Genomic DNA, 25420 nt, shown 5'->3' with positions numbered 1-25420 from the left:
TAATCAGTTTCCAGTATATAAATACAGGTTGTATGAGACTTCTTTTTTCTGGTAAAAAAAAAAAAAAAGAAGGGAAGCAATAGACAAGGCTTGTGTAGAGTTTTCTTGAAATCTGAATTACTTGCTAAAGGACACACAATGGACAAAATCTGAGTTACTAATCAGAAGGTCAGATGTTCAAAGCCCAGCACTGCTAAGCTGCAAAAGTTGGGCCCTTGAGCAAGGCTCTTAAACCTCTGTACTCCAGGGGCATTATTATCTATAATAAAAAATAAAAAAAGAAACAAAATGACTCACCATAAATTGCATGCCCATATCACTATCATACATGTGCATTATATCACATATCAAAATCATAGAAGATTGAAATTTTACAGCCTTAAAGCTAGAAATAACACTTGTAAAAATCCTTCACAGCTATATTCATAAGCAGAGGAAAGGATTGGTTATGGGCTTGAACCCCTGACTTCTGATCAGTAACCCAGAGTCTTAGCCATAGAGTGACCCCTTTTTGTGTCTCATTCATTTTGATTAATTAATCTGCTGTTTTATTAGTTTAACCTCTTTAATTTAACACATTTTAGCACTTTTATTGAACATTATATTCGACTGCAACAGCCAAAATGCATCAATTGTATTCCTTTTTATTATTGGATTCATGTAACTTATGTTTTTTTGTTTGCATTTTAAATGTTTTGTTTCATTCCATATATAATATAGGATTCTGTATAAACTGTATTCTTATATACTGTATAAATGTGTGTGTTGATATATATATATATAGGAAGTGCAGCTTCAACATTAGTAGTAGCAAAGCATTTTCTACTGATCAATTAGACGTAAAAGCTCAGTTTCCTGTATAGGTTTAGATTAGATTAGATTTACACACAGAAACACACGTTTCTTTAGTGATAGTCTGAAACAGCTTTTATGTTACGTCAACATAATTATCGATCTAAAATGTTATTTTTTTGTGATCACTCTGTTACTAAGACATATAGTAATATCAGTCATTTCTTTCGAAACATACACATGTTACGTGTTTAAATCTTTCTCTGTCTCTCTCTGTCTCAGATCACTCGCTCGCAGTATCAGAACGGTCTGATAGCATCTCGGTTGGACAACTCCCCCCAGTCTCCAGACAGCGGGCAGATGCGTGAGGAGAACACCACTTCTGCAGAATCTCAGCCTCCATCCGACATCACACTCGCACTACCCATGACGGACACGCCGCCGGACGAACACACGTCACTCCTAAACGAGCAGAACTGCTTGTCTACTCGCCAGGCCAATCAAAGCTCACACAGCGAGATCTGACGCTCACACACAACTTTCTAACAGCATGCTTCGAGACTACCGTCAAATACACTACTTTATATACACACAATCACACACACACACACAATTTCCAGCCTAATTAATCACACCGGCAGATGTCTGAATTACAGACACATATAATGCATTTACCATTCTGATAGTCTAAAAAATTTAAGCTGCCAAAAAGAAGTGTGAGAACTGGAGGAGGAAAAAAGAATTCACAGCGTGATTGCACTGAGAAGATAAGTCCGGATGATTGAACGCCTGAACTGAGTAGTTTTTGGGAATCTGGGCATTTTAAAGATTTTTTATTTTTTTTTTAATGGAAGAATGCTTGTTTTTTTTATGGAAAAATGTCATGGGGAATTCTGTTGAAATCCACTTTAGATGACATCAAATTTACATTTGTTGAATAAACAGTGGAGATGGGTTGAAGGACTGCTCCAGCATTTTTCAAAGTAATCTCTATCCTTTGCATGTGTAGTGTAGGTACGATGGGGAAAAATTGGATGCAAGGAAAACTTTATAGCAATCGGAACAATCTGAAACATTTTTTCATCAAGTGAAAATCAAGCTATAAATCTGTACAATTGTTTTGGACAAGGAACTAAACAATAGGTTTTAGGTCAACAAAATACTAAATGTACAGTAGTAATAACATCATCCATAAACATCCATAAAGTCAAGACACTATATATATAATATATGGGCAAAAGTTTGTGGACTTCTCATTATTCTTCTGGGAAGATGTTCCACTAGATTTTTTTAGTGTGCTTGTAGAGATTGTAGCGCCACAAGGGTGTTAATAAAATCAGGTACTGATGTAGGTGAGAAGATGAGGAAGCCTGGGGTGCAGTCAGTGTTCACATACATCCCAAAGGTGTTCAGTAGGGTTGAGGTCAGAGCTCTATAGAAGGAGATAATCTACTCCAACCCACGTGAAGCATATCTTCATAGAGCTGGCATTGTGTATTGTTTTGGAACAGGTTCGGCGTTCAAGTGAAGGGAAAATTTAATGGTACCGCATCCTATATAAAATTGTGTGGTACCAGTTTGGGGAAGAACGGCATTTGACAGGTGTCCCAATACTTTTACCCATACATTGTATTTAGTCGGGAGTAATCACGTCTACGCTACAGATGTCGGTAAGGAGAGATTAAGTTAAAAGCTGTGAACGGGTTCTTTTAAAAACGTTCATTGCCCAACAGTTTTAAAGAATCGGCATCTTGAATCCGAATCGCACCAAAATCTAAGACGTATCTCAGGGAGACTCTAAGCACCATATATATATATATATATATATATATATATAAAATCTATATCATAACAGTTTCTCTGTTATTCAGTATAGAACTATAAAACAAGTGACCAAAAAAAAAACAAAAAACGAAAGCATGTTGATATTTCATCTCGTATCGAGTTCATGTATTCGCCTACTACAAGTGAACTTTCTCATGTTTTTTCTTTTATTTTTTTCAGTCTGTGCTTCTCTTTCTGTGGTTCATGTTTAAGTGAATCACGGTCAAGTGAAACGCCTATATTCATGTAACCTTGAGTCAAGTCATTGTTGTTGTTTTTTTTGTTGTTTGTTTGTTTGTTTTCAACTCCAAAGTGAGCAGGAATGTATCGGGGGGACGGTGCACTTTCCTGTTTTAGAGAAAAATGTCTTGTGTAAAAAACAAGCTATAAGATTTTTTGGTTCAACTATTGAACTTGAAGTTAACCCATCCTATATATATATAGAAATATATACATACTGTATTTATTTGAGTTGTATATTTTATTGTGAATTGTACATTTTGTCCTGTTTTTGTATTTCTAATGGTGTTTTATGGTTCTTCAGAAGGCTTATTTTAGAGCAGCAGCATGTCTTGGTACTGTGTCACATTTCTGGTTCATTACAAATACAATCTATAGTTTGTGTTCAACCAAAAATCTTTATTTATACAAAATTCGCTCAGAAAAGTCCTTGAAATAATATTTTTCTTTGATGAATTTTTCTCACTGTGAGGATTTTCTTTTGCTTTACACCAAATCTGGAGGGTACAAACCTCATTCTAAACAACCTGTATGCAGGGCAAAAGTGTTAGCCAAATAAATATCAGAAAGCTTCTGCTTTATTGCCTTTGACATGTGGTTTTATCAGACATGAGAGAGCAGGTTATTTCCACTGCATCCTCTGTGAGTTGAGCTGTAATGAGATGTTCATGATGAAGCTTCTCACCTTCTCACCTACTCCTTTCATTTCATGTGAAACCAGTGAATTAATTACTTTGGAAAGATACATTTTACAAAATTAGAATTGGCTCGTGAAAAATTATAAGCTGTGGATATACTTTGATACTATAAACTTTTTTTTTTTATTATTATAAAATGGTTCTTCACATGCTATTGACCCATTGACGCATAAACTCAAGACATCCGAAGGTGTCCTGGGGTTTTGTGGTGCCACCATTAGCAGCTGATTTTTTTTATGTTTTTTAAGGTGGAAAATGGGGCCTCTATAGATGCCTGATCAGCTTCAGATCTGGGGAATCTAAAGGTTGAGACAACATTCAGAACTGTTTCTTATGGTTTTCAAACCATTCCTTATGTGTTTTTATATATAGGTCAGTTGTATTAAATGGGTGAAGTTTCCCATTAGATTTAGACAGACACCATTTAATTGGCCATGGGATACAAGTTAGAGACTCACTCCCTGCAATATTACATAACATTTTGTTTGGATTTAGAATTAAGCCCATTAAACTAAGCAGCTCATTTCCAGTATGCTTGTCTGTGCTTTTTTTTTTCTCACCGACACTTGAGACAGAGGTAGACGAAGTGGAAGTAGAGGACTGATCCATCTGTACCTGACCTTGACCTCATTGGATGAGAACTGCTAAGGACAGAGCTGTGACATTATATTAGATTTTATTTATAACATCTTTGCATTGAATTTTTGCATGAAGTGCATAGACGTTTCAAGTGCGTTTAATATTTAAGGTGTTAAAACTGATAATTAGAAGTCAAAGGAATGAGCCACTAAGCTAACCATCGTTCCCTTCTATGGCTCAATCGCTCTGTGTATCTTCATGGAAATCTGTAATGTTTGATGAACCACTAAAGTAAGCAGGTTGACTTTCCCACTCACCAAACCACCACAATACACCCTCATCTGAACCGGTCACAGGCGAATCAGTCCTTCATGCCGGGGTAGGGATTTGAACAAAGATAAGCGAGACACAGACACTCAGACAACAACAGAAGACAGGTTGAACCCACAGGTGAAGATGAACCTTTACCAATAGACAAAAATTTTGGTTTAAATAGAAATAAATCCAACTGATTTAGAAAACATCTCAGAAAAACATCTAACAGAAACTCACTTTTGACTCCTGAGACTCAAAAGGCCAAGCAACACTAAACACTGAGCAAAGATTCCAGGAAACAGTGGAACTTATATTCTCACATGAATATCTCACAAGAAACAACACAGGTGGCATTGATAATTATTAGAAACGGAGAAGGTGACAGAATGAGGACATCTAGTGGGCAAACACAATATGGCATGTCCAAATCCTGATGCTCATCTTGTGGTCGCTCACTTAACCATCATTTATTCTTCCTTACCTTCAGTATGTATGTATGTACAAGTTTGTAACAAAAGTATTGGGACACCTGACATTTTCTGCCATAAGTCGTTCTTTCCGTAAAAAGTTCAAGGCACACACATAGACCTGTGCCTTATAGGACATTAATGAAGAACAGGTTGGTATCACAAAACCAGCCATGAGGCTGAGTTAATATTAATGAGAATATATAATTTTATATGATGTTAATGTAGGACTATAAATGACATGAATGTGATTTTAAATAGTTAAAGCTGCTCTTATAAAAAACGCAGTCAAATTGACATTTTCAAATGGACTGGCCGTGTCTTCATCCAGGCACATACTAAAAAGTCCCATACCTAAAGCCCCAGACATTCTTTTGAGGGCTCAATGTTTTGTCTAGAGATACATTATTATACTCTCACAGTAAATTTCAACATTTCTGTTAAAGTTTTATATGTCTATATGTATTTTATTAGTTGTGTAAATATTACATGTGTAGAAAAAAGAAACGTGTGTCAAGAAAAAAGGCTTATGAAGCAGCATGTACATAAGCATCATTTCACACATGCACACGCACACACACACACGCACACGGGGTACATTTACAACCTAAAATGTACCAAAAAAACCTGGCTATAATAGAAATATGTCAGATCACACAATGATAAGTATATCAGATTTGGCCATTCTGACATTGTTCACTATCTAATCACTTTAAATGGGCATTTAAGCATCGGAACCGGACCATGAATACAATAACAATAAAAAAGTATCTGTTGGTTGTGCTGGACAAAGAAGTCCAATCCACTGTCACTTCACCTTAGAAATTGCAGGACTCAAAAGATCTAATGTAGATGTCAGCATCTTCCACAAACACACTCAGATTGTCACATCTGCTCCGGTTTCTTTTAAATGGAAAAATGTTGCTTTCTTTACCTACATACATACATATATATATATATATATATATATATATATATATATATTGCAAGAAATTACAGTCACAACCTTTTTGTCTGCTATTACACATTGTTTATTATAATTATGGAATAAAATACTGTATTTATAAACACATAGTCAGTGCTCAACTGATTGCTGTGAACATGCACATCTAGATTAAGCACAAATCAGTATAAATTGCATGTTGTGTTTTTCCCAACTCAGAACCAACCCTGGAGTTGTGTTCCTAGCAATTTGTTTGATTGTTGGTGCATTCTTTTTTTTTTTTTTTATCTGCACTTGTACATATTACATGACAACCACCAGGATCTAGTCAATTGAGGCAATAAAGTACTTCTCCGAGTGAACTATTTTGCCTATAACAATTATTCTGATTATTATAACATCGAGAGTCACTGTAGCAATGAAGCATGAGGTTATGACACAACCCTACATTTCACAGCTTTAATACATACAGACTATAGATTGTTTATACACTTACAGGTACAGCATGCTTTGATGAAAAGAGTTGTATTTAGTAAAAGACACACAAATCCCCAAAAATACTTTTATTCAGTATACCACTGGAAGTACTGGAAGGTTACTCTACTTGTCATATTTAAAGAACCAGAAAATCAAATGTAAATCTGATGTTTCAGGGTATTCCAAATGGAAAATCTCTTTTTTTTTGCTTTGTGAAAGTGCAACTATGTTAGCGCAAGTGTAGCCACTTCCTTATTTCAGTGTTTAAAATACACTCTTGTCAAATGGGTGTTGTTTGGTCACATATTTTAACTAGGCCACACTAGAGGGGAAAGTCCATTCGATGGGTCTGTGGAAAATCCACGTCCATGCTATGAAGTGAGAAAAAGATCTACTCTATAAAACAACAGAATTAACTAACAACCGACATTTATAGAGTTCACTCGTAGTCTTTGGTGAATTATTGTATATGAACATTGCGCATTGTTCATCGGAACCAATTTCCAAATACTGGCATGTTTCAAAGGAAAATAAAGGACTTTTATGGTATGTCTTTATAGCATATTATACCAAATTGATATATTACCATTATATTATTAGGACAATGTGTCCTTAGTGTGCTAGGGACCATCTACTTTCTTCCATTTGTTCTCCATTTTCATGTCAAACCAGATTCTTTTCACCTCATTTCATTCATACCTAATTCATCTTTACTGTAACACAGATCCATATTTTGATAGATGTGATTCAAAATATCAATTACTTTAAACCTTTGAAAAATACAATTCCAAAACTATTAATAATGTAATTAAACTTTTCGTACTTGACTTATGCAAAGCGAATGTTCATATAAATGTGATAAATGAGGCATGTTGTTGCACTAAAAGGCTGAAAGACTTCCCCTAAAAACATGTCTGGACTAATAAAATAGCTGGTGCAGACACTGGTATGAAAAAGAAAGATCACAGTATGTTGTATGACAACCATAGAACTATGTACAGTTCATACCTGATTACATGTTGAACAGTTCTTAGAAATAAAACATCAAATAAAATAGAAAATTTGTCAAATAGTCAAATGCACTGCACTAACTTACAACTGATTTGCTGCCTGTAACTTGCTATAACATTGTGTGACTATATCTAACAATGTAACCCACGTGACATTTGAAAATATGGATGCAAATTAATGAGGCCCAATATGCACACTTTATTCCCAGATTAAAAATCACCTGTTTTCTTCATTTGTAATCATTTGTGATGTGCCATGAACATTCTTTCTTTTAATTCTCAACATAAGCTCAATGTGGAGGAAGTGGTAGACTAGTGGTTAAGGCATTAGTCTTTTGTGGGTTCAAGTCCCAGCCATACCAGGCTGCCATTCTTGGGCTCTTGAGCAAGGCCCTTAACACCCCATGTGTACTCAGTTGTGGGAACTAAAATAAAGTACTCCATTATGGACTGTCCCAAGCCCGGCTGCAAAAGAAGGTGGGTAGAAGTTCAGCTTTTAACCCGACCCCCTAACAAAACTGCAAGGGAAACAGAAAGTCAGTTATCAGGTTCTTGCCATCCAATGTGCCTCATGGTGTGGGAGGACTAAAAAAAGTACTGAAATTGAATTAAAGCTGATTAATTGGTGTATAAAACATAATAAACATTGGTTAATGCATCAACCTTAGTTTAATTCACAGAGTGAGTCATTGACACATGAATGCCAGGACTGAAGGTGTTGCAACAGAGCACCACATTACATCTGCTGGCTTGACTTCAAGCAGCTATGAATTCACGAGTCTGGTATTAAATACCATTTCTGCAGGCCTACACGAAAGCCCCTCATGCTTTTATGCACATTTAAAAGTACAACCTCCATTAAATGTTTTGTTTTTATGTTTTAACTGTAATGCATGGTGACAGGAGAAGGGCTGGTTATTTAGGATTGTTTTGGAGCCACAGGAGCTGTGAAAACTGGCAGTCACTGAGACAATGCTATACTTCAATTTACACCAGAATATTCTAAAGACAAATGTGAGGCCATCTTTCCTGCTGCTTGCACTGAGTTGAAATTAAATCATACAACAGGACAGTGATCCCAAGCACACCAGCAAATCAATATTTGAATGATTAGGTAAAAAATAAAGACGTCTAGACCTCAACCCCATTGACACATGTTTTCGGAGCTTGAAGTTGATAAGAGCCAGACAATATTTATGCACTTAAATGAAGAAAAAAATAAGGATAATATACTGTTCTTTCCTATCTATAATCGTATATCCAGAATTCATTTGACTACTGGTAGTGAGTTAATGATGTGCGTTACATTTACATCAAGCAGATACACTCATCCAGAACTACTTACGATTATCAAATTAATACAACTGAGAAATTAAATAACCAGCAGAAGCAAAATCTTGGTGGGGCTAGGATTTAACTCACAACCTTCTGAGAATCGATCTATTATAATTTAGGCAATGTCTCCATTCACAAACAAGTGATTAACACCTCTGCCACTCTTAGGCCCTTAACCCTCTATACTACAGTTCCACTGCATCGAGGCTGATCTTATGCTAGAACCCTAGTTTACTACCAAACAGGGATCTGCAGAATTTTTTTTTACTGTGCTGTAATGTATATGTGACATGTAAACACCTTTCTCACTTTCTTTTCAAATAATCTTAAAACCTATTTTACAATAATGTAATAATTGGTTCTTTTTACCTAACAAACATATTGTATAATTAAAAGAATCTCGTCCTGATTCACATCACTGCCAAATGCTCTGACTCAGGAAAAAAGATCCGGAATTTCCATTTGTGTAGTTTCCTTCCTAAAAGGGGCGGAGCTATGACGAGTGCGTTTACTTGAGTTGAGTGGGCGGGGCTTATGATGATGAGGGCGTAGTCGAGTGAGTTGGTGTGAGTGTCTAGTTGAGGATTTGACTTTGTTCTGTGCGGTGTGTTTTAGTTGTTTAAGAGGTATTTTTGAAAACCTGGGGATGCAGATGTACATGTATCTTTCAAACAGCTCTCAAGCTAATGCCACACTGCCAAGTGAGGACTGGAGAGCTGTAAGTATACACAGCTGTATAATTTGTTTATTCTAGAGACAGCTGGCTATAATTATAAGGTTTAGAAAGAGCATGTTTTGAGATGTTTGCTTGCTATATTATTGCTTTTTTTATGAAGTTAATCTGAAATAATATGAAACAAGTTCACAAGAAGTCTAAACATTGTTTTTTTTTTCATTGGAAATGTATTTATAGGCAGATGACATGACATACTCACTGAAAAAATGCATTGTGTAAATAGAAAGCACTGATTATATAATGGCTTAGTAATATATCCTTTTTTCTTTAAGGTTTACTCTGCAGTCCGGTGGATTCAAATGTCAATGGCACTTCTAAGGTAAAGCAAAAGTAAGATTTTTCAAAAGCACATGTCCTGGATTCTGTAGACTGATTGTAATATGAATATCTGGTTTCAGTATTTTAGGCTCGGGCTCCATCATTTTCTACACTGTTCTCCAAAAACATGTACGAAGGTCTGAGGTAAGATATACAATGAATACACTAGGTTATGAACACATATTTCAAGTATGCTGCTTTTAGAAAACAAATGTGAAACTAAGTTTCTTCATTTTGAGTGTTTCAAATATATTGTTCTGGAGGTCTGGTGCTTACTGACCTTCCAGGTGACATTTTAAAATATATATATTTATTAATATTTTTTCAACACAGTCCATTAATTTATCCATTCATCTTCATCCTGGTCAGGACTGCTGCAGACATGAAGCTTATCACATGAAACCTAATGCAGGAATAATTCCTTTGAACATTATATTTACTGATCAGCCAAAACATTAAAACCACAGAGAGGTAAAGTGAATAACGGTGATTGAGCTGTTAACAGGCAGGGGATATTGAGCAGCAAGTGAACAGTTAGTTCTCAAAGTGTTTCATGCCAGAAAAGAAAAATGGAGGAGCATAAGAATCTGAGTAACTTTAACAATGGCCAAATGATGATGACTACACGAATTGGTCAGAGCATCTCTAAAACTGCAGGTCTTGTGAGGTATTTTGCGTATGCAGTGGTTAGTAGCTACCAAAAGTAGTCAAATGAAGGAGGTTCAACATGTATGGACAGTTCTGCATTGAAAGACCCATCACTGAACAGTACACCTCAACAATGATGGACCTATAAGGAATGGGTTGGTGCTACCCAGATGAGGACAGGTTCTCTTTCGAGTCTTGTTTCTCTTAAGGTTTCTGCCTCATACCATCACAGGGAGTTTTGTCATGCCATTGTTGCCACTGGCTTGTTTATTACTAATAAACTTAGAGGCATTCATTATATTTTTTAAACCTTTTATAATCTCTGTAAAACTGATTTGGGACAATGTCCATTGTTAAAAGCTCTGTAGAAATAAAGCTAACTTGAACTGAATTGCTGCGTGAGGGGAGCTAAGGTTAACTCATGTGGGCCAATCCCACAGAAGAGCTCTTGTAGCACAAATTGCTGGAAATGTGAATGCTGGTTATGATAGATAGCTACATGTGAGCGAGTGGGGAGGAGATAACACCAGAATGCACTATAAGAAGAAGACGAGTTAGCAGATGCCCTGGATGATGTTTTGTTGGGAAAACCTCAGTCCTGACATTTATGTGGATGTTACTTTGATATGTAAACATGGTCATGAACCAAGTTCTCCTTTTCATGATGGAAAACAAATGATAGAGGGTTTCTTGATTGGCCTTTAAATTATCCAGCGCTAAATCAATCCTTTCTGGGATGTGCACGACAAAAATGCTCGATCCACGAAGGCTTCTCCTTTCATCTTGGTGCCACATACCACAGCACATCACCAGACATCTTGTGGTGTCCATGCTAATAGGGTCGGAGCTGTTTTGGCAGCAGAAGGGTGAGCTGCACAATATTATGCCGGTCGTTTTAATGTTATGGCTGATTGGTGTATAATATTGTGACAAAAGAGACATTCTGACAAATCTATCGTTTTTTCTTTCATCCAGTACTGATATTGTAAGGTCTAGAAGGGTTTAGATGATTCTTTCCTCAATGTTCCAGGTACAACCTCTGTTTCTTTTGAGTTTAACGGACCTGCTGTTAGCTGTGAGCTGGTTGAGTGGGGCTCTTCTCTACAGCAACTCCTGTGAATCCCATGCTACCTGTTACAACCTCCATACTGTGGAGCAGGTAAATAGAAAAATCTGGATTTTATTATCACAACCAGTAGTAAGCTGCACTTTTGGTATCTACTTTATAATAATGTTTCTAAATCAAAGAACACTGCTTCAACACTGCTTCACAAACTTTTATTGTTTGTTTGATAAAACAGTGTACATGTAGACATTAATACTTTGCTATTTATACATTTATACATTGCTGATTGTGCAAAGGTGTTATGGAACTGTGTCTCAGAAATAAGCTGTGCTGCAGTCCTTAATGAAAAATACCACATGCTGCATCCTGTCGCAGTGTACAGAAGACTGATCCATATGGCTATAATTGATGAACACATTAATGAAGCACAGACACAATGAACTACATTAGTTGGCTTCTTGTATTTGTTTTGCTGTTTGTGGGCTATGTAGCTGTTTTAGAGAGTATTAATATAAAATTGAAAGGGAAATTCCTTACCATACTCATTCCGTATACATAATAGCATTAATATACATTAGAAAAAGTGTATTTGAGCTAAGTTTGTCTGTTCACTAATGTGTTTGTCTATTTAGAAGCCAAAACTTACAAATTGCACTTGAAGCTAGAGGTTACACCCCAGACCTATAAACACAAAACCGGTTCTCTCACTCACTAGGTGACTTTAAAAATCTATGTTGATTGATATTGTTTAGTAATCAGTGTGAACGTTTCTGTGCAGCATGCAGCCTTGTAATAGGCTAGTTCAGTAGAGAGTCTTAATATGAGTTGAAGAGCAGAAGTGTAGTTCATGAATGCGTGGTAAAACATTAAACAGTTTTGTCTATCATTAAAAGTAAGTGATTTCAAACAAGTTGCATGGATTTTTTGGATTCATGCTTAAAATGTCTGTTTCTTCTGAGCAATATTTTATGCTACTTTCTTTGGTTAGATGTTTCCCTCAGAGTACAACACAAACTCTAGGCATAAAAACATACCCAGAAGCTAGGACTTAAATACAGTATGGATGAATGGATAGACATATAAGCAGATGGATGGATAGATGGATGGACATACAAGCAGATGGATGGATAGATGGATAGACATACAGGCAGATGGATGAATCAATGGTTTAACACACAAGTGGATGGATGGATGGATGGATGGATGGATGGATGGATGGATGGATGGATGGATGGATGGATGGATGGATGGATGGATAAATGGTTAGACATACAAGCAGATGGATGGATGGATGGATGAATGAAGGTTAGACATACAAGCAGATGAATGGATGAATCAATGGTTAAACACAAGCGGATGGATGGATGGATGAATGGATGGATGGATGGATGGATGGATGGATGGATAAATGGTAAGACATACAAACGGATGGATGGATGGATGGATGAATCAATGGTTAGACATACAAGCAGATGGATGGATGAATGAATGGTTAGACATACAATCGGATGGCTGGATGGATGGATGGATGGACGGACGGATGGACATATAAGCATACATAAGCTCATTAGGTGCAATCAGAAGCGTGTGTGTGTGTGTGTGTGTGTGTGTGTGTGTGTGTGTGTGTGTGTGTGAGACAAAAAGAGAGAGATCAGGAGGAAACAACAATGTGGAAAAAACTGATGTACTGATTTTGGGGCTGAACACTGCATCATATATGTCCTGGAGTGTTTTAAAGCTTGTCCTTGTGAGGCTATGTATGATTCTGATTTTACTCCAGCAAAAAACAGCTGGGAAATTACATACTCTGGCAATAAAGTGAGTTTTTCATGTGTTAATAGCCAGATGACTCTGAAGTGACCATGTGGCTGAATCTGGGATTTTTACCCAAGGCCATAATGAGTTGTTTCAGTCTTTTCATAATCACTCAAATGTGCAAATCATTTATTAAATATTACAGCGATTAGTAAGAGAGATCCTGAGAGCATTTCTTAATCTTTTGGGTTGTGTACCCTGAGGATCGGATGGGTTGAGTGCGTGCAATGGTAATCTCTGAGCATGCGTGGTCCTGCTAAACAGTTCATAACTGCTATGCTTCCTTCTTATTTGTACTCACATGCAGACCCTTGTTATAACACTGTTCTCAGCTAAGTTAAGTATGAGAGACTTAAATGTAGTAAAGTTTTAACCATTTTGCCCCTTAGATGTTTAGCTATGTGTAAATAATTGATCACTAGGTTACTGAGCAAATATTTTGGCAGCTGAGACAAAGATATTGACACAGGCAATGGTTATATTCACAACGTGGGTCAAACTGTTTCTATATAACATGGAGCTGTGGATTGCCAATGTTTAAATTGGGATCAAAGAGACAGGAGGGTTGGAGGAGAGACGACAGGCAGATGACTTGAGATGTCACTGAGATGTCAACGAGATGTGACTTATTTTATGCCTCACCTGTGGTTAATGTTTCACATAATTTAAATTTGTTATATTTCTTTTAGTTCTATTTGTTCTATGCTTGTACATTTTCATAATATCACAAGGTCCAGGACAAATCCCCATGATTTTCACCTTTAGAACTTCCTAATTTACCTGGAATATGATTGTCATAAGTCATTTAGCATGAAAGTCCCAACAAATGTAATAGCACTGAAAAATCACAAACGATGAATCGAATGAACGATTGGACAGCAAGTGTCCTGTTTCAAAGGCAACAGTTAGATAAGCATCAATGAAAAAGAAAATACATAAAATGGTCTATTGTTCTTCTCATAACCAGTGGGGTTTTCCATTTTTGTTTCACCCAACAGACTCTCTTCATGGCTTCCTTTTTCTATACACTTCACTATGTGTGGGTGCTCTACACTGGTCTAAAAGAGAAGTATTACTGCAGGCTGAATGGTTTCCCAGCTCAGGTAATATATTCTATAATAATAATAATAATAATCATAAGCTCTGATTATAATTAGGCATTTCACTTAGAACGGTCCCATGTGGAATTAACCTTCAATGAATCTTTCCTTTCAGCTTCCGGCCCAGCCTAGCAAATGCAGTCATCTGGTAGCAGTTATGTCCTGGTATGTAGGACGTTATTCCAGATTCTCTATTTTACAGTATTATAAGTCTCCTAGTGTTTAATCATCCACGTATCCTTGCTTCATGTATTGAGTATACTCCTATTTACACTGCATTATGTTCATAGATTGTATTGAAATGTCTGTATTTGCACTGTTATTCAATCTTCTTTTCATTCTTTCACATTCCAGTGTTTTGCCACTGATCCTCACTGTGCCAGTGTTCATAACAGGAAATGTGTCGCATTGTTATGTGAACTTTACCCAGCCATACAGGTATGTTTTTTTTTTTTTTTAAATGGTGTGTTTCTTTGGGAAAACCCCAACGCAGTTCATTCGGACAATGTTAAGGAACTTTTTGAAAGGCTACTGAAACTGTTTAACAGTTGAAACAGAATATTTGCATGACTTAATGCATGACTAAAATCCCTCTCTCTCTATTTTATTTTTATTTTGGGCAATTGGTGGTTGAAGCTGAGAACTAAGCAGTAGTCTTCCCCAAATATCTTTATTGTGCATTGATGGTTATTATTGTCAAAAAATTAATATTAATAAAATTAAGCTCCCTTTAAAAAGATTAAGGTGACGTGTTTGGAGATTACACAGGGCTACACATGTTTATGACTAGAGTTTTATAGAGTTTATGGCTTGTTTCATGTGGGTGTCATTTTCTTTGTTTATTGTGTTCGCATTTTGAATTTTATGTATTTTATTTTACCTACTTTAATACAGTGCAACAAAACAAGGGTTATTATTGGTTTGACTTATTTGATACTCGCAAGTAACAAGCGACAATTCATAATAACCTCCACTTTTTTGGGAAGCTGTTACAATAGATTCTTGCAGTGTTTTTAGGAGATTTCAGCTCCCTCATTAACATTAGTAAAGTCAGGTACGGATGTAGGTGAGGTGAGGAGGCGTCGCGTGCATTTCGCTTTGTAAAATGTATCCCTAAGGAGTTCAATAGGGCCGAGGTTAGAGCTTTATAGCAGGCCACTCAAGATCTTCCACTCTAACCCTTTAAAGCAGATCTTCATGGAGCTGGCTTTGTGCACAGGGGCATTGCCAGGCTGGAATGGGTTTGGGTCTCCTAGTTCAAGAGAAGGCAAAATGTCATGCTACAGCATCCAAAGGCATCCTGTAAATTTGTGTGCCTCCAACTTAGTAGTAGCGGTTTTGGGAAGAAGAACCAATGGCTGGAAAAGTCATGTTACAATACTTTGTCCGCGTAGTGTAGCTCCTAAGCCTTGTTGCAAACTGTTTATTAATTGTAATCTAAATCCATCTTCATGGTTCTTGAGCGGAACCATCCAATCTCATGTATCTTTAGGCTGTTTTTGTGGGGTCTTAGGGGGACACTGGGGTCAATGTCTTTGCATGCTGTAGTAGTAGCTTTCACTTTAACTTACTCAAACATGTTCTATCATGTCACTTAGCACAAACTGCGGTATGATTTGCCACTGTTTTGGTATAGACACATATGGTCAGGTGTGATGGTCAGGTGTACTTAGAGCTGTTATGTTACAGTACATGTTAGTCATAAGTCATTACTTAGTCATGACTAACACTACAGTAATGTAAACAACACACTGTTTATTGCATATATATATGCATTGCAAGAAGGACCACTATATTGCAACTCTGCTTCCTGGACTCATTCGGGGATAAATGATGATTATTGCACTGCCTCACTTGTGTTATTATTTGCACTACCTCACTTTACATACCCTGCACAATCTGTATAGTGGATGTCTTTATCTTTATTTATTACTCTATTTTTTTTTAAATAGTTTTTCATACTTTTATATTACCAGCATGGCAAATTCCTTGTACATGGAAACCATGATACTATATGATGTGATTCAGACTCGCATATTTCCTAACTATCATTTTTTTCATTTATACTTACAGATGCCTTTTGTTACACACCGGTTCTCTCTACCTAACCTCACAGGAGAGCGAGATGCTTATGGCTTGTAAAATCGTCAGTGACTACACCATCGCTATCTTCTTAATAACCTTCTTCTTCACTCTTATTGGGATTGTGGTGAGCTGCTTTCTAATCTCTACATTTAATCTATTCTCCATTCTACAGTTTATCTGTCCCATATATATATAAAACCCTATAACCATATATATTTATATATATATATATATATATTTATATATATATATATATATATATATATATATATATATATATATATATATATATATATATATATATATATATATATATATATATATACACACAGTGGAACCCGGTTATGTCGATGTCCTAGGGGGTTGCCAAAAAGCATCGAGATAAACGAAAATCAAAATGGCGGCAGGATATTAACGTGCTTGAAATTTTTTTATGTACATGATGTGCGTTAATAAATGAGAATGTGCATGCACGTGTTTTTTAAGGGTTTTTTTACACAACAGCGTTGCCGCGATTTGTTTGATGAAGGCATGCTATAAAAATACATACAGTACAAGTTTATCTGTCAGGAATCCACCTGCCACGCCCCCTTCGGCCCCCTTCAGCGTGTCAGGTGTTTTCTCGGCCGCTTTCTCTGAAGCTCCCGGCTTCAATCGCGCACATATGGTGCTCGTTTAGCATCATCACCAGCTCCTATTTAAATTTCCACACTCTCACCGTCCGTTATTGTTGTTATATGTTGGTTCTCGGCGGTCGTTGTTATCGCTCATGTGTATCCCGGTACGTGTCTTCCCACCGGCACTCTCTCAACGGCTGCGCTTTTCTTCCCAAAGCGCACCGCGGATCCCCCCCCCCCCGATCCTGCCGGTGATCATTCTATGCTTTTGCTCATCCTACGTTGCCTTGCCTCCCGTTCATCGCATAACATTTAACAACAAAAGGCATATGTGCACTAACTAACAGCAGAGATTCACCAGTATACAATACAACACCTGAAGCAGCTGTAAGGTTTATACAGCTATAATAATATATTATATTACTATATATATTATCTCATGGGTGCTTAGCTATTCCATGGACAAGTGTGTGTTATTCCCTTATTAATGTAATATAATTAAATGAACAGGTTAAAAAATATACAATTGTCTCAAATGTGGCATTTACATTTTGGCAGGAATTTGTCACTGTTGAAACCAGAAAAAAAACCTGCACTGAGAACTGAGTAAGAATAACGTGAAGCAGGTCATGAGAAAAGAACGTTGATGGTTTCTCAATTTTAATCAAAGAAGAAGTGAGAAATTTGAACTGTAAAGATTCTTCATAGCATAGATTTCATCATGAGTTACAAAATGGTAGCAATGACACCCCAAAATTATATTTATAGTAACAGGAAAATGACTCAGTCAGCATTTTTAGCCACAAACATATCCGTCCAATCTGAGCATTTTTGTCAACAGGGATGGGCATAATGTGGTTCTAGCAAATACTGCTCCATGGGTGTCACAGGGTGGATCCAACCCATATCTGCTATTTTCTACATGACACAATAAAATAAATGCACCTTTAAATGTTGTAAAGTGTAAAATCAAATAGTAAAGAAAGAGCAGGATGACACAGGCACCCAAAGAGGGGTGAATAATTACGCAAGGGATTATGATAATTTGCACATACCAGTGTTCTAACCTCACCCTGCCTTCTGTCACTGTAAAACTCAATCACTTTACATGATTGACTTCGAGAAGCCACTTCAATGCCAAAGATTGACCACTTGAAACAAAGAAAAAACAAACACACACAAACAACGCAAGGTTTACCCATATGGCTGATTGACCCATAAGCCTGCTGAGAAGATTTTGTCCTAAGGGCCTTGAACAGCAGTTTATTTCCCTGATTTTTTTTTCAATATGTGCAAGTGCACGCAATAGCGGAGGTGAATGCTGAGTAAGGACGTGGAAGCGTGAAACATTAAACCTAAAAAAAAAGAAATGGCCTGGTAGTTGGTAGAGGACTAAACAAAACCGGGCATGGTTCTGATTTCATTCTTACATGCTGTATCCATGATGTAGGTGAAGTCATTTCCAAAACACAGAAGTGAGTTATAGCCTATGTGCCGGTTCCATAACCTCAAATGACTTTATAAGACTGTAGCAAGAACATTACTCATAATCTTGCATTCCAGTTCTCATGTTAGTTCTCACTCTCTGGTGTTTTGTATTGTTTTAAATATTTATAATAAAAAATTTTATATCACCCAAATGAGGATGGGTTCCCCTTTTGAGTCTGTTTGCTCTTAAGATTTCCTCCTCATAAAATCTAAGGGAGTTTTTCCTTGCCACATTTGCCACGGCTGCTCATCAGGGATAAACACACATCCTTCACCATAACTCTTAAATTCTGTAACGCTGCTTTGAGACAATGTCCACTGTGAAAAGCGCTAAAGAAATAAACGTGACTTGACTTGGCATGTTTGTCTGTTTGGAGAAAAGTAGTTAGGTGTAGGTAGGTAAGGGATCGGTAAAGGAATTGGTCTCTTGAGGAGGATTAAAACATTTTCAATATGGATCTAATCTAGTTATATTGTTTTCTACATTTTTAGTTCAAACTTACGAAAAAAAAAAAAGTCTGCATTTTTTTTGCCAGATATTTTAAATATCTTCTTTAATGGGGGTTAGCAGCATTATGAGCTTTTCAGAAAAGGTGTCTGATGAGAAACAGGTTGACTAAGAGAGTGTGTGTGTGTGTGTGTGTGTGTGTGTGTGTGTGTGTGTGTGTGTGTGTGTGTGTGTGTGTGTGTGTGTGTGTGTGTGTTCTAGCAGTTGTAGTCTGGTGTATATGCCATGCATGTTGCTGGTTGTTTGAGTTCCCCATAGATCTGAATCTAGTTTAGAATACATACTCCTCCTCATATGTTAGCATATCATCAATCCTGAATCCTTTACTCTTTCTGCTCTAGGTGCTGATGGTGAAAGCTCGCTCCGTGTACAAGCGCTGTGTTACTTCTCACGGCTTTTTTGCTGACCGCCAAAGGACCACACTTCGTTTGCTGGAAAAGCGCATGGTCCTTTACCCATCTGCATTCTTCTTCTGCTGGGGACCAGGTGAACATGAAAAGCATGCTCCTGTATTATCAATTCTGTATTTATGATACATTACTGCAGTTGAATTCTGCTGTGCAGTATTCTTAAATGTACCTAATTATAAATCCTGTTAAATCTGGGCTGCATTTAGTGGAATCTTTTTTTGTTGTTGTTTTTTTCCTTTTTGGACTCTTTTTGGGATTCCAAGCATAAAAAAAGAGGAACCCAAAAAAGCACCCGATTTTCTTTAAAGCAACATGTTGATTTCTTCCTCTTTTGGACAGCGATTTTCCTGGCCACCATTTTGCTATTCAAACCAGAGGAAGTGGAAGGAAAGGTGGGCGTTATCCTGTACATTCTACAGGTAAGCTAGTAATCTGGTGTACAGCAGATATAGGAAACCGATCTCTTATTAATTTTTACAGTAGCTGTGGAAATCTTTTTTTTTTCTAATTGGAATTACATGGTTACTCTCAGGTTATTATTATATCAACTATGTTCTATTATGATGAAATATGATGAATTCAGTTGATTCATTGTCATAAGTTACATAAGTTGCACTGGTCACAATTGCAAATGGCACTTATCTATAGCATGTGAGAAAGTATACCACAATTATTCGGTTTGGGTGTTTATTTACATGATTGCATGTTTATTAAATAAAGCATAAAGTCATGCAATCTCATAGATATACGTTGGCAGGAGAACGAAGAGCTCACTGATGTTAAACATTGTACTGTCATAGGATGCCGCAAGTCAATTCTGATGTGCAAAATTTGCCCCAATAAACTACACATACTACTACTGTGGAAGCATCTAAAAAGCAGTGCTTAGACTGCAAAACATTGCATATTCTATGTTATATTACTAACTAGAGATTTAAATGCTACTAAAAACACCAGAACATTTCAGAGCAGATTTATGATTTAGACCTCTATGCTCAGTATTGGTTTAAAGCATGCCAATGTTGCACGCTGGAGCAGTAAAAGTGCTCTCTGGAGTGATGAATCACTTTTCAATGTGTGTTGGTCTGAAGGACGCATCTGGGTTTGGGGGAGGAAGGATGATAATCTGGTAGTTTCTTTGGTGGGGGTTCAGTTCCAGTAAAGGGAAATGACATGTCAGACAATGGGCATTGCCAACATTGTGGTGACAGGCCCTTTCCTTCTTTGTGTTCCCAGGTCTTAAAAGACATTTTTATGGCTTTGGTGTGGAAAAAGTCCCTCACAAAGCCCTCCACAGAGCCCTGACATCAACCCCACTGAACACATCTAATATGACTTGAAATGCCAATTGTGAACCAGGTTCCTTTTTGACTGAATAGGTACAAACAGACACACTCCAAAAAATGGTAGAAAACTATGATTTTTTTTGTCGTTTGACAGACACCCCTATTCAGAACGACTTACAGTTATGTCATTACAACCGTGCACTTAAGGGATCAGGGCCTTGCTCAGGGGCCCAGCAGTAGGATCCTGGGCTGCTGGGATTTGTATTTACAAGCATTATGATCACATTTAATATCTTACTCACTGAACTATAATTTCCTAATTAATGGTTTTGCAGCCAATGAGTGTTTGTATGTGTGTGTGTGTGTTGGGGGGTGGGGGCTTGTGTTGTGGGTTGTAGTATTGGTTGAGGGTTGATCGTTGTGATGGGTTAGGGTTAGGTTGTCCACACCATCCTGTGTGCGGAGGGTCTGTGGGCTGAAACCGCTTGATAATGAGATCAGAGGAGAATAGAGTGGTTTAAGCTGACAGAAAGGATATAGTAACTCAAATAATCACTCTTTACAACCATGGTGAGCAGAAAAGCATTTCAGAGGACACAGGACATCAAACCCTCAAGTAAAAGGGGTATAGCAACTCCTTTGAGGCAAGAAGAATTATCCTAGACTGTAAGACTTTATCCTTCCCTAAACAGGCACACCTTTAGACAAAATTAAGTAGTTATAGCGTAGTTGTTAAAATGTTAGGCTTCTGACTGGCAGTTCATGAGTTCAAATCCCAGCACTGCTACTGGCCACCAGTATTAGACCCTTGACCCTCTTGTGTGAATAAATAAATGAGATAATTATGATGGTCTCTTGATATTTGAGGCACTCTGTAAGAATACCACACTCACTGTCTCTGTGCCTCAATCTTTTGTCTCTTTATCATTCGCTCTCTCTCTTTTTTTCCTAGGCCTTTACCTCAGGCTCTCAGGGTCTGTTGAACTGTCTGGTGTATGGGTGGACCCAACAACGTTTCTACACCCTAAGCAGTGGCCCCCTGCGAGATGCCGATACCCAAACACCACTGTTGCGCTCCCAGAAGAACTCTTACAACACTCTTTATTCATCCAGCACAAGATTGCAACATTTCTGAGGGATGTGAGAAGAAACATGCATCTCTATGGACTAAAATGCCTTATGACTTGTCCTGACGGAGTTCTGGTTAATCGTGTGACACTACTATCCATGTGTGAAGTACATCTGAAGAGTTTTTTTTTTTTATTTTCTTCTAAGATCACACATGGAGAATTTTCTTGCAATGACAGCAACGCCAGGTGGCCAGTCAAGATGGACGAGGACCAAAAAAAAAACATCTGAGAGTTTTCAAAAAAGGAAGAGGTCTAGTATTGGTTTTGTTCTGAGTCCTGCTGCTGCACCTGCCACCAGAAAGCCAAGCATAGAAAATACTCTATAATGCCTTCTAGCTAAGTTTATAACCAGCATTTATAAACTTGTTCATTAGGTTAGAGAGTGACAAGTAAGATAGGACTTTATCTAGACTTTTTGTCTGGCACAAAAAGTACGAACTTTACCTTTTCGAAGATTCACACCAAAGACGAAACAGGAGTCTGGTTTACAGGGGTCTGGTATCAGACTGAGCATTTCCCAGAGCGCCCAACTGAAAATACCACAAAACCACAAAAAAAAAAAGTGTTTACTTAAAACACACAGGAATGGGTTCTTCTTTCTACCGTATTTCAAGTAGTGCATGAAAAGTGCTACAACGCCTGGGACATTTTTTTTCTTGGGTAAATGTATATCAAAAACAAAATCTGGGAACTTCATTTGAGTTGTATAGCATTTTTAACAATATACACAAACCAGTTTTCATAGAAATCTGGATGCTAATATGATATATTGAATCGTTTTCATTAAATACATGACACGCTTTGCTGCTATACAGAAATCTGTGTGAATGATACACACATTTACATTTCATATAATGGAACATCTCATGTATGTTGTACACAGTTCTCTCTCTCTCATGGTCTTTCCTGTACTCCCTCTCCTGATGTTAATGACACAAAAAAAACAACTGCAACTCAGCTTCCCATTTTACCTGTTTTGAAAATCGACAAAGCAGTGCGAGTATTACAAAATGCTGACACCCGTAACTCCTTCCACAAATGTTATGCAAGCTCATCTTAACAGGAAAGCGTCACCACGTTTACAATGAGCATCCACCAAGTTCCTTTGTATGAGCTGTTACTAAAACAAAACCACAAAAATTCAAGAGCACAAATTCAACTTTACTGTTGTCTAAATGCAAAAAAAAAAAAAAAAGCCTTGGCAGCCCGTCACCCTGTCGCCGTCGGTTCAACACTTTCTTCCTTGGACCACTTTTAATAGATACTGACCAATGCAGACCAGGAACAGCCCACAAGAGCTGCCGTTTTGGAGATGCTCTGACCCAGTCGTCTTGACTATCACATCAAACTCGCTCACATCCTTACGCTTGCCCTTTTTTTTTGCTAATACATCAACATTTAGGACAAAATGTTCACTTACTGCTTAATACAGTATATCCTACTCACTAACATAATGTTATATTGTCATAATATTATGCCTCCCTCTTAGTCTTGTGCTCTTTATATACAGTACAGACCAAAAGTTTTCATTCAAAGAGTTTTCTTTATTTTCATGACTATGAAAATTGTAGATTCACACTGAAGGCATCAAAACTATGAATTAACACGTGGAATTATATATGGAATTATATACATAACTAAAAAAGTGTGAAACAACTAAAAAATGTCATATTCTAGGTTCTTCAAAGTAGCCACCTTTTGTTTTGATTACTACTTTGCACACTCTTGGCATTCTCTTGATGAGCTTCAAGAGGTAGTCACCTGAAATAGTCTTCCAACAGTCTTGAATGAGTTCCCCGAAAGAGATGCTTGGCACTTGTTTGCCCTTTTGCCTTCACTCTGCGGTCCAGCTCACCCCTAAACCATCTCGATTGGGTTCAGGTCCGGTGACTGTGGAGGCCAGGTCATCTGGCGCAGCACCCCATCACTCTCCTTCTTGGTCAAATAGCCCTTGATGCCTTCAGTGTGACTCTACAATTTTCATAGTCATGAAAATAAAGAAAACTCTTTGAATGAGAAGGTGTGTCCAAACTTTTGGTCTGTACTGTATATATACTATTTCTATATATCTCACTCATCTCACTCATTTAAATATCTTTAATGCCAAATGGATATTTTCTTTTTTTTGCATTTCCGGTTACTATGATCAATGACTAAATATGACATGTATCTTCTACTAATGTACATTCATATGTAATTCATATCAGTGACTGAACATCCATATTTATAAAGCTGATCACTTGCTGTAAGTGGTAGAATATATAAACCTACATACACACTGTAAACGTTTCGAATATGCTTCTATGCAACAGGAAGCTTGGATTTAAATGGAGACTATGATAGCTTGAGAGTGAGAACGAGACAATCGCTTTATTTGCATTGCCCAGATTTACTAGTGTGATTCGTTCACAGGCTTGTTTATTCATGTAAATATAATTACTGTGAACTGTACACTTTGTGTCAAACCATTTGTTTGTACAGTGGTTGTTCACTTTTCTCAATAAAACAATACAACCAAATTCTCATGTAGTGTAATGTGTTTTATCATCCGTTTCCCCCCCCCCACACACACACACACACTATAATCTCTTTAAACAAATGCTCTAAGTAGTCATCTAAATGATTTCATTTGCATTTGTTTCATTTAATAATTACAGTCAATTGTCAGTATTGGGACTGCAATTCAGGTCGGCAAATCATTGAAATCTCAAAGCTTTTTTAATCATTTCCCAAATTTAAAAATACAAAAATAATAAAGAAAAAAGGCAAAAGAGAAGAAACAGGTTAAGTTCAGTGTCCATGAAGGTAAATGTTAAAATGTTGGCAACAAAACAATCCAAAAATTCGAATGGGAAAAGTACAGGCAAATTAAGGGACTCTAAAATAAACTTTCTTGAGAAGAAAAAGAGGCAAAGGTAGAGGTTTGAAACAGGCTGGAGACACCGGGGAATAACAGCGCTGGGCAATAAATATCAAAAAACAAGCAAAAACAGAAAGCCAGAACAGGAACTTAATTGAGACACTAGAGAAACTTGAGACACGAAGGGCCTAGCAAAATGATACACTGTTCTCCAAAACTGAGTAATAGGGGAACTTATGGTATACATACACACAGGAGAAAGAAAACACAGGTGTCACTCAATAGACTTTATTAGACGAGCTTCTGTAGCTCAAAATTCTGAAGAAGTTAATGCTGTTAATGCTCAATGGGTCACAACTGTTTCTGTAGCAAAAGGGGAACAACACAATATCAGGCAGGTGGTCATAATGTTATTCCTGATCGTCTGGCTGTCTGTCTGGCTGTCTGTCTGCTGTCTGTTGGTCGGTCTGTCTGGCTGTCTGTCTGGCTGTCTGTCTGTCTGGATGTCTGTCAGAAAATGTCAGGTTTATAGGTCAAGTATGTTGACATACGCTAAGAATTTGTTTCCAGCTTTTGGTGGCTTTTAAATGTAAAGACATAAATAACACTATGCAGACTATATATCTTAGACTATACAGACATTATTAATATTAATATTAATAAATAAAATAAA

The 25420-nt window shown here is 37.2% G+C and overlaps 2 protein-coding genes and 1 long non-coding RNA gene across 3 annotated transcripts in view; 2 read left to right on the top strand and 1 right to left on the bottom strand.

Moving 5' to 3' along the window:
* The window catches only part of LOC310718489 (metal transporter CNNM4), a 32248-nt gene extending 29296 nt beyond the window's left edge, over window positions 1-2952 (top strand). The window contains exon 7 of the mRNA XM_083527345.1: window positions 1075-2952. Within this exon, the coding sequence (XP_083383471.1) occupies window positions 1075-1317 (243 nt within the window). The 3' untranslated portion in view covers window positions 1318-2952. The remainder of the gene's footprint in view (window positions 1-1074) is intronic.
* A 6260-nt stretch (window positions 2953-9212) lies between these two features.
* On the top strand, window positions 9213-22697 carry tmem116 (transmembrane protein 116). The gene is made up of 11 exons (XM_083527438.1): window positions 9213-9398; window positions 9689-9735; window positions 9815-9878; window positions 11413-11541; window positions 14262-14366; window positions 14479-14528; window positions 14718-14801; window positions 16437-16572; window positions 19403-19547; window positions 19811-19890; window positions 21710-22697. The coding sequence occupies exons 1-11, from the start codon at window positions 9327-9329 to the stop codon at window positions 21890-21892; spliced, it is 1095 nt and encodes a 364-aa protein (XP_083383564.1). The 5' UTR covers window positions 9213-9326; the 3' UTR covers window positions 21893-22697.
* Window positions 22698-23228: 531 nt separating this feature from the next.
* LOC310718589 lies at window positions 23229-24412 on the bottom strand. The gene is made up of 2 exons (XR_014531193.1): window positions 23944-24412; window positions 23229-23377 (listed from the first exon to the last, which is right to left on the bottom strand). It is a non-coding gene; the product is annotated as an uncharacterized lncRNA (long non-coding RNA).
* Between the last annotated feature and the right edge of the window lie 1008 nt (window positions 24413-25420).

This window comes from Silurus aristotelis, assembly GCF_946808225.1.
Source record: "Silurus aristotelis genome assembly, chromosome: 23".
Classification (NCBI taxonomy): domain Eukaryota; kingdom Metazoa; phylum Chordata; class Actinopteri; order Siluriformes; family Siluridae; genus Silurus; species Silurus aristotelis.
This window is presented reverse-complemented; position numbering and strand designations above follow the sequence as displayed.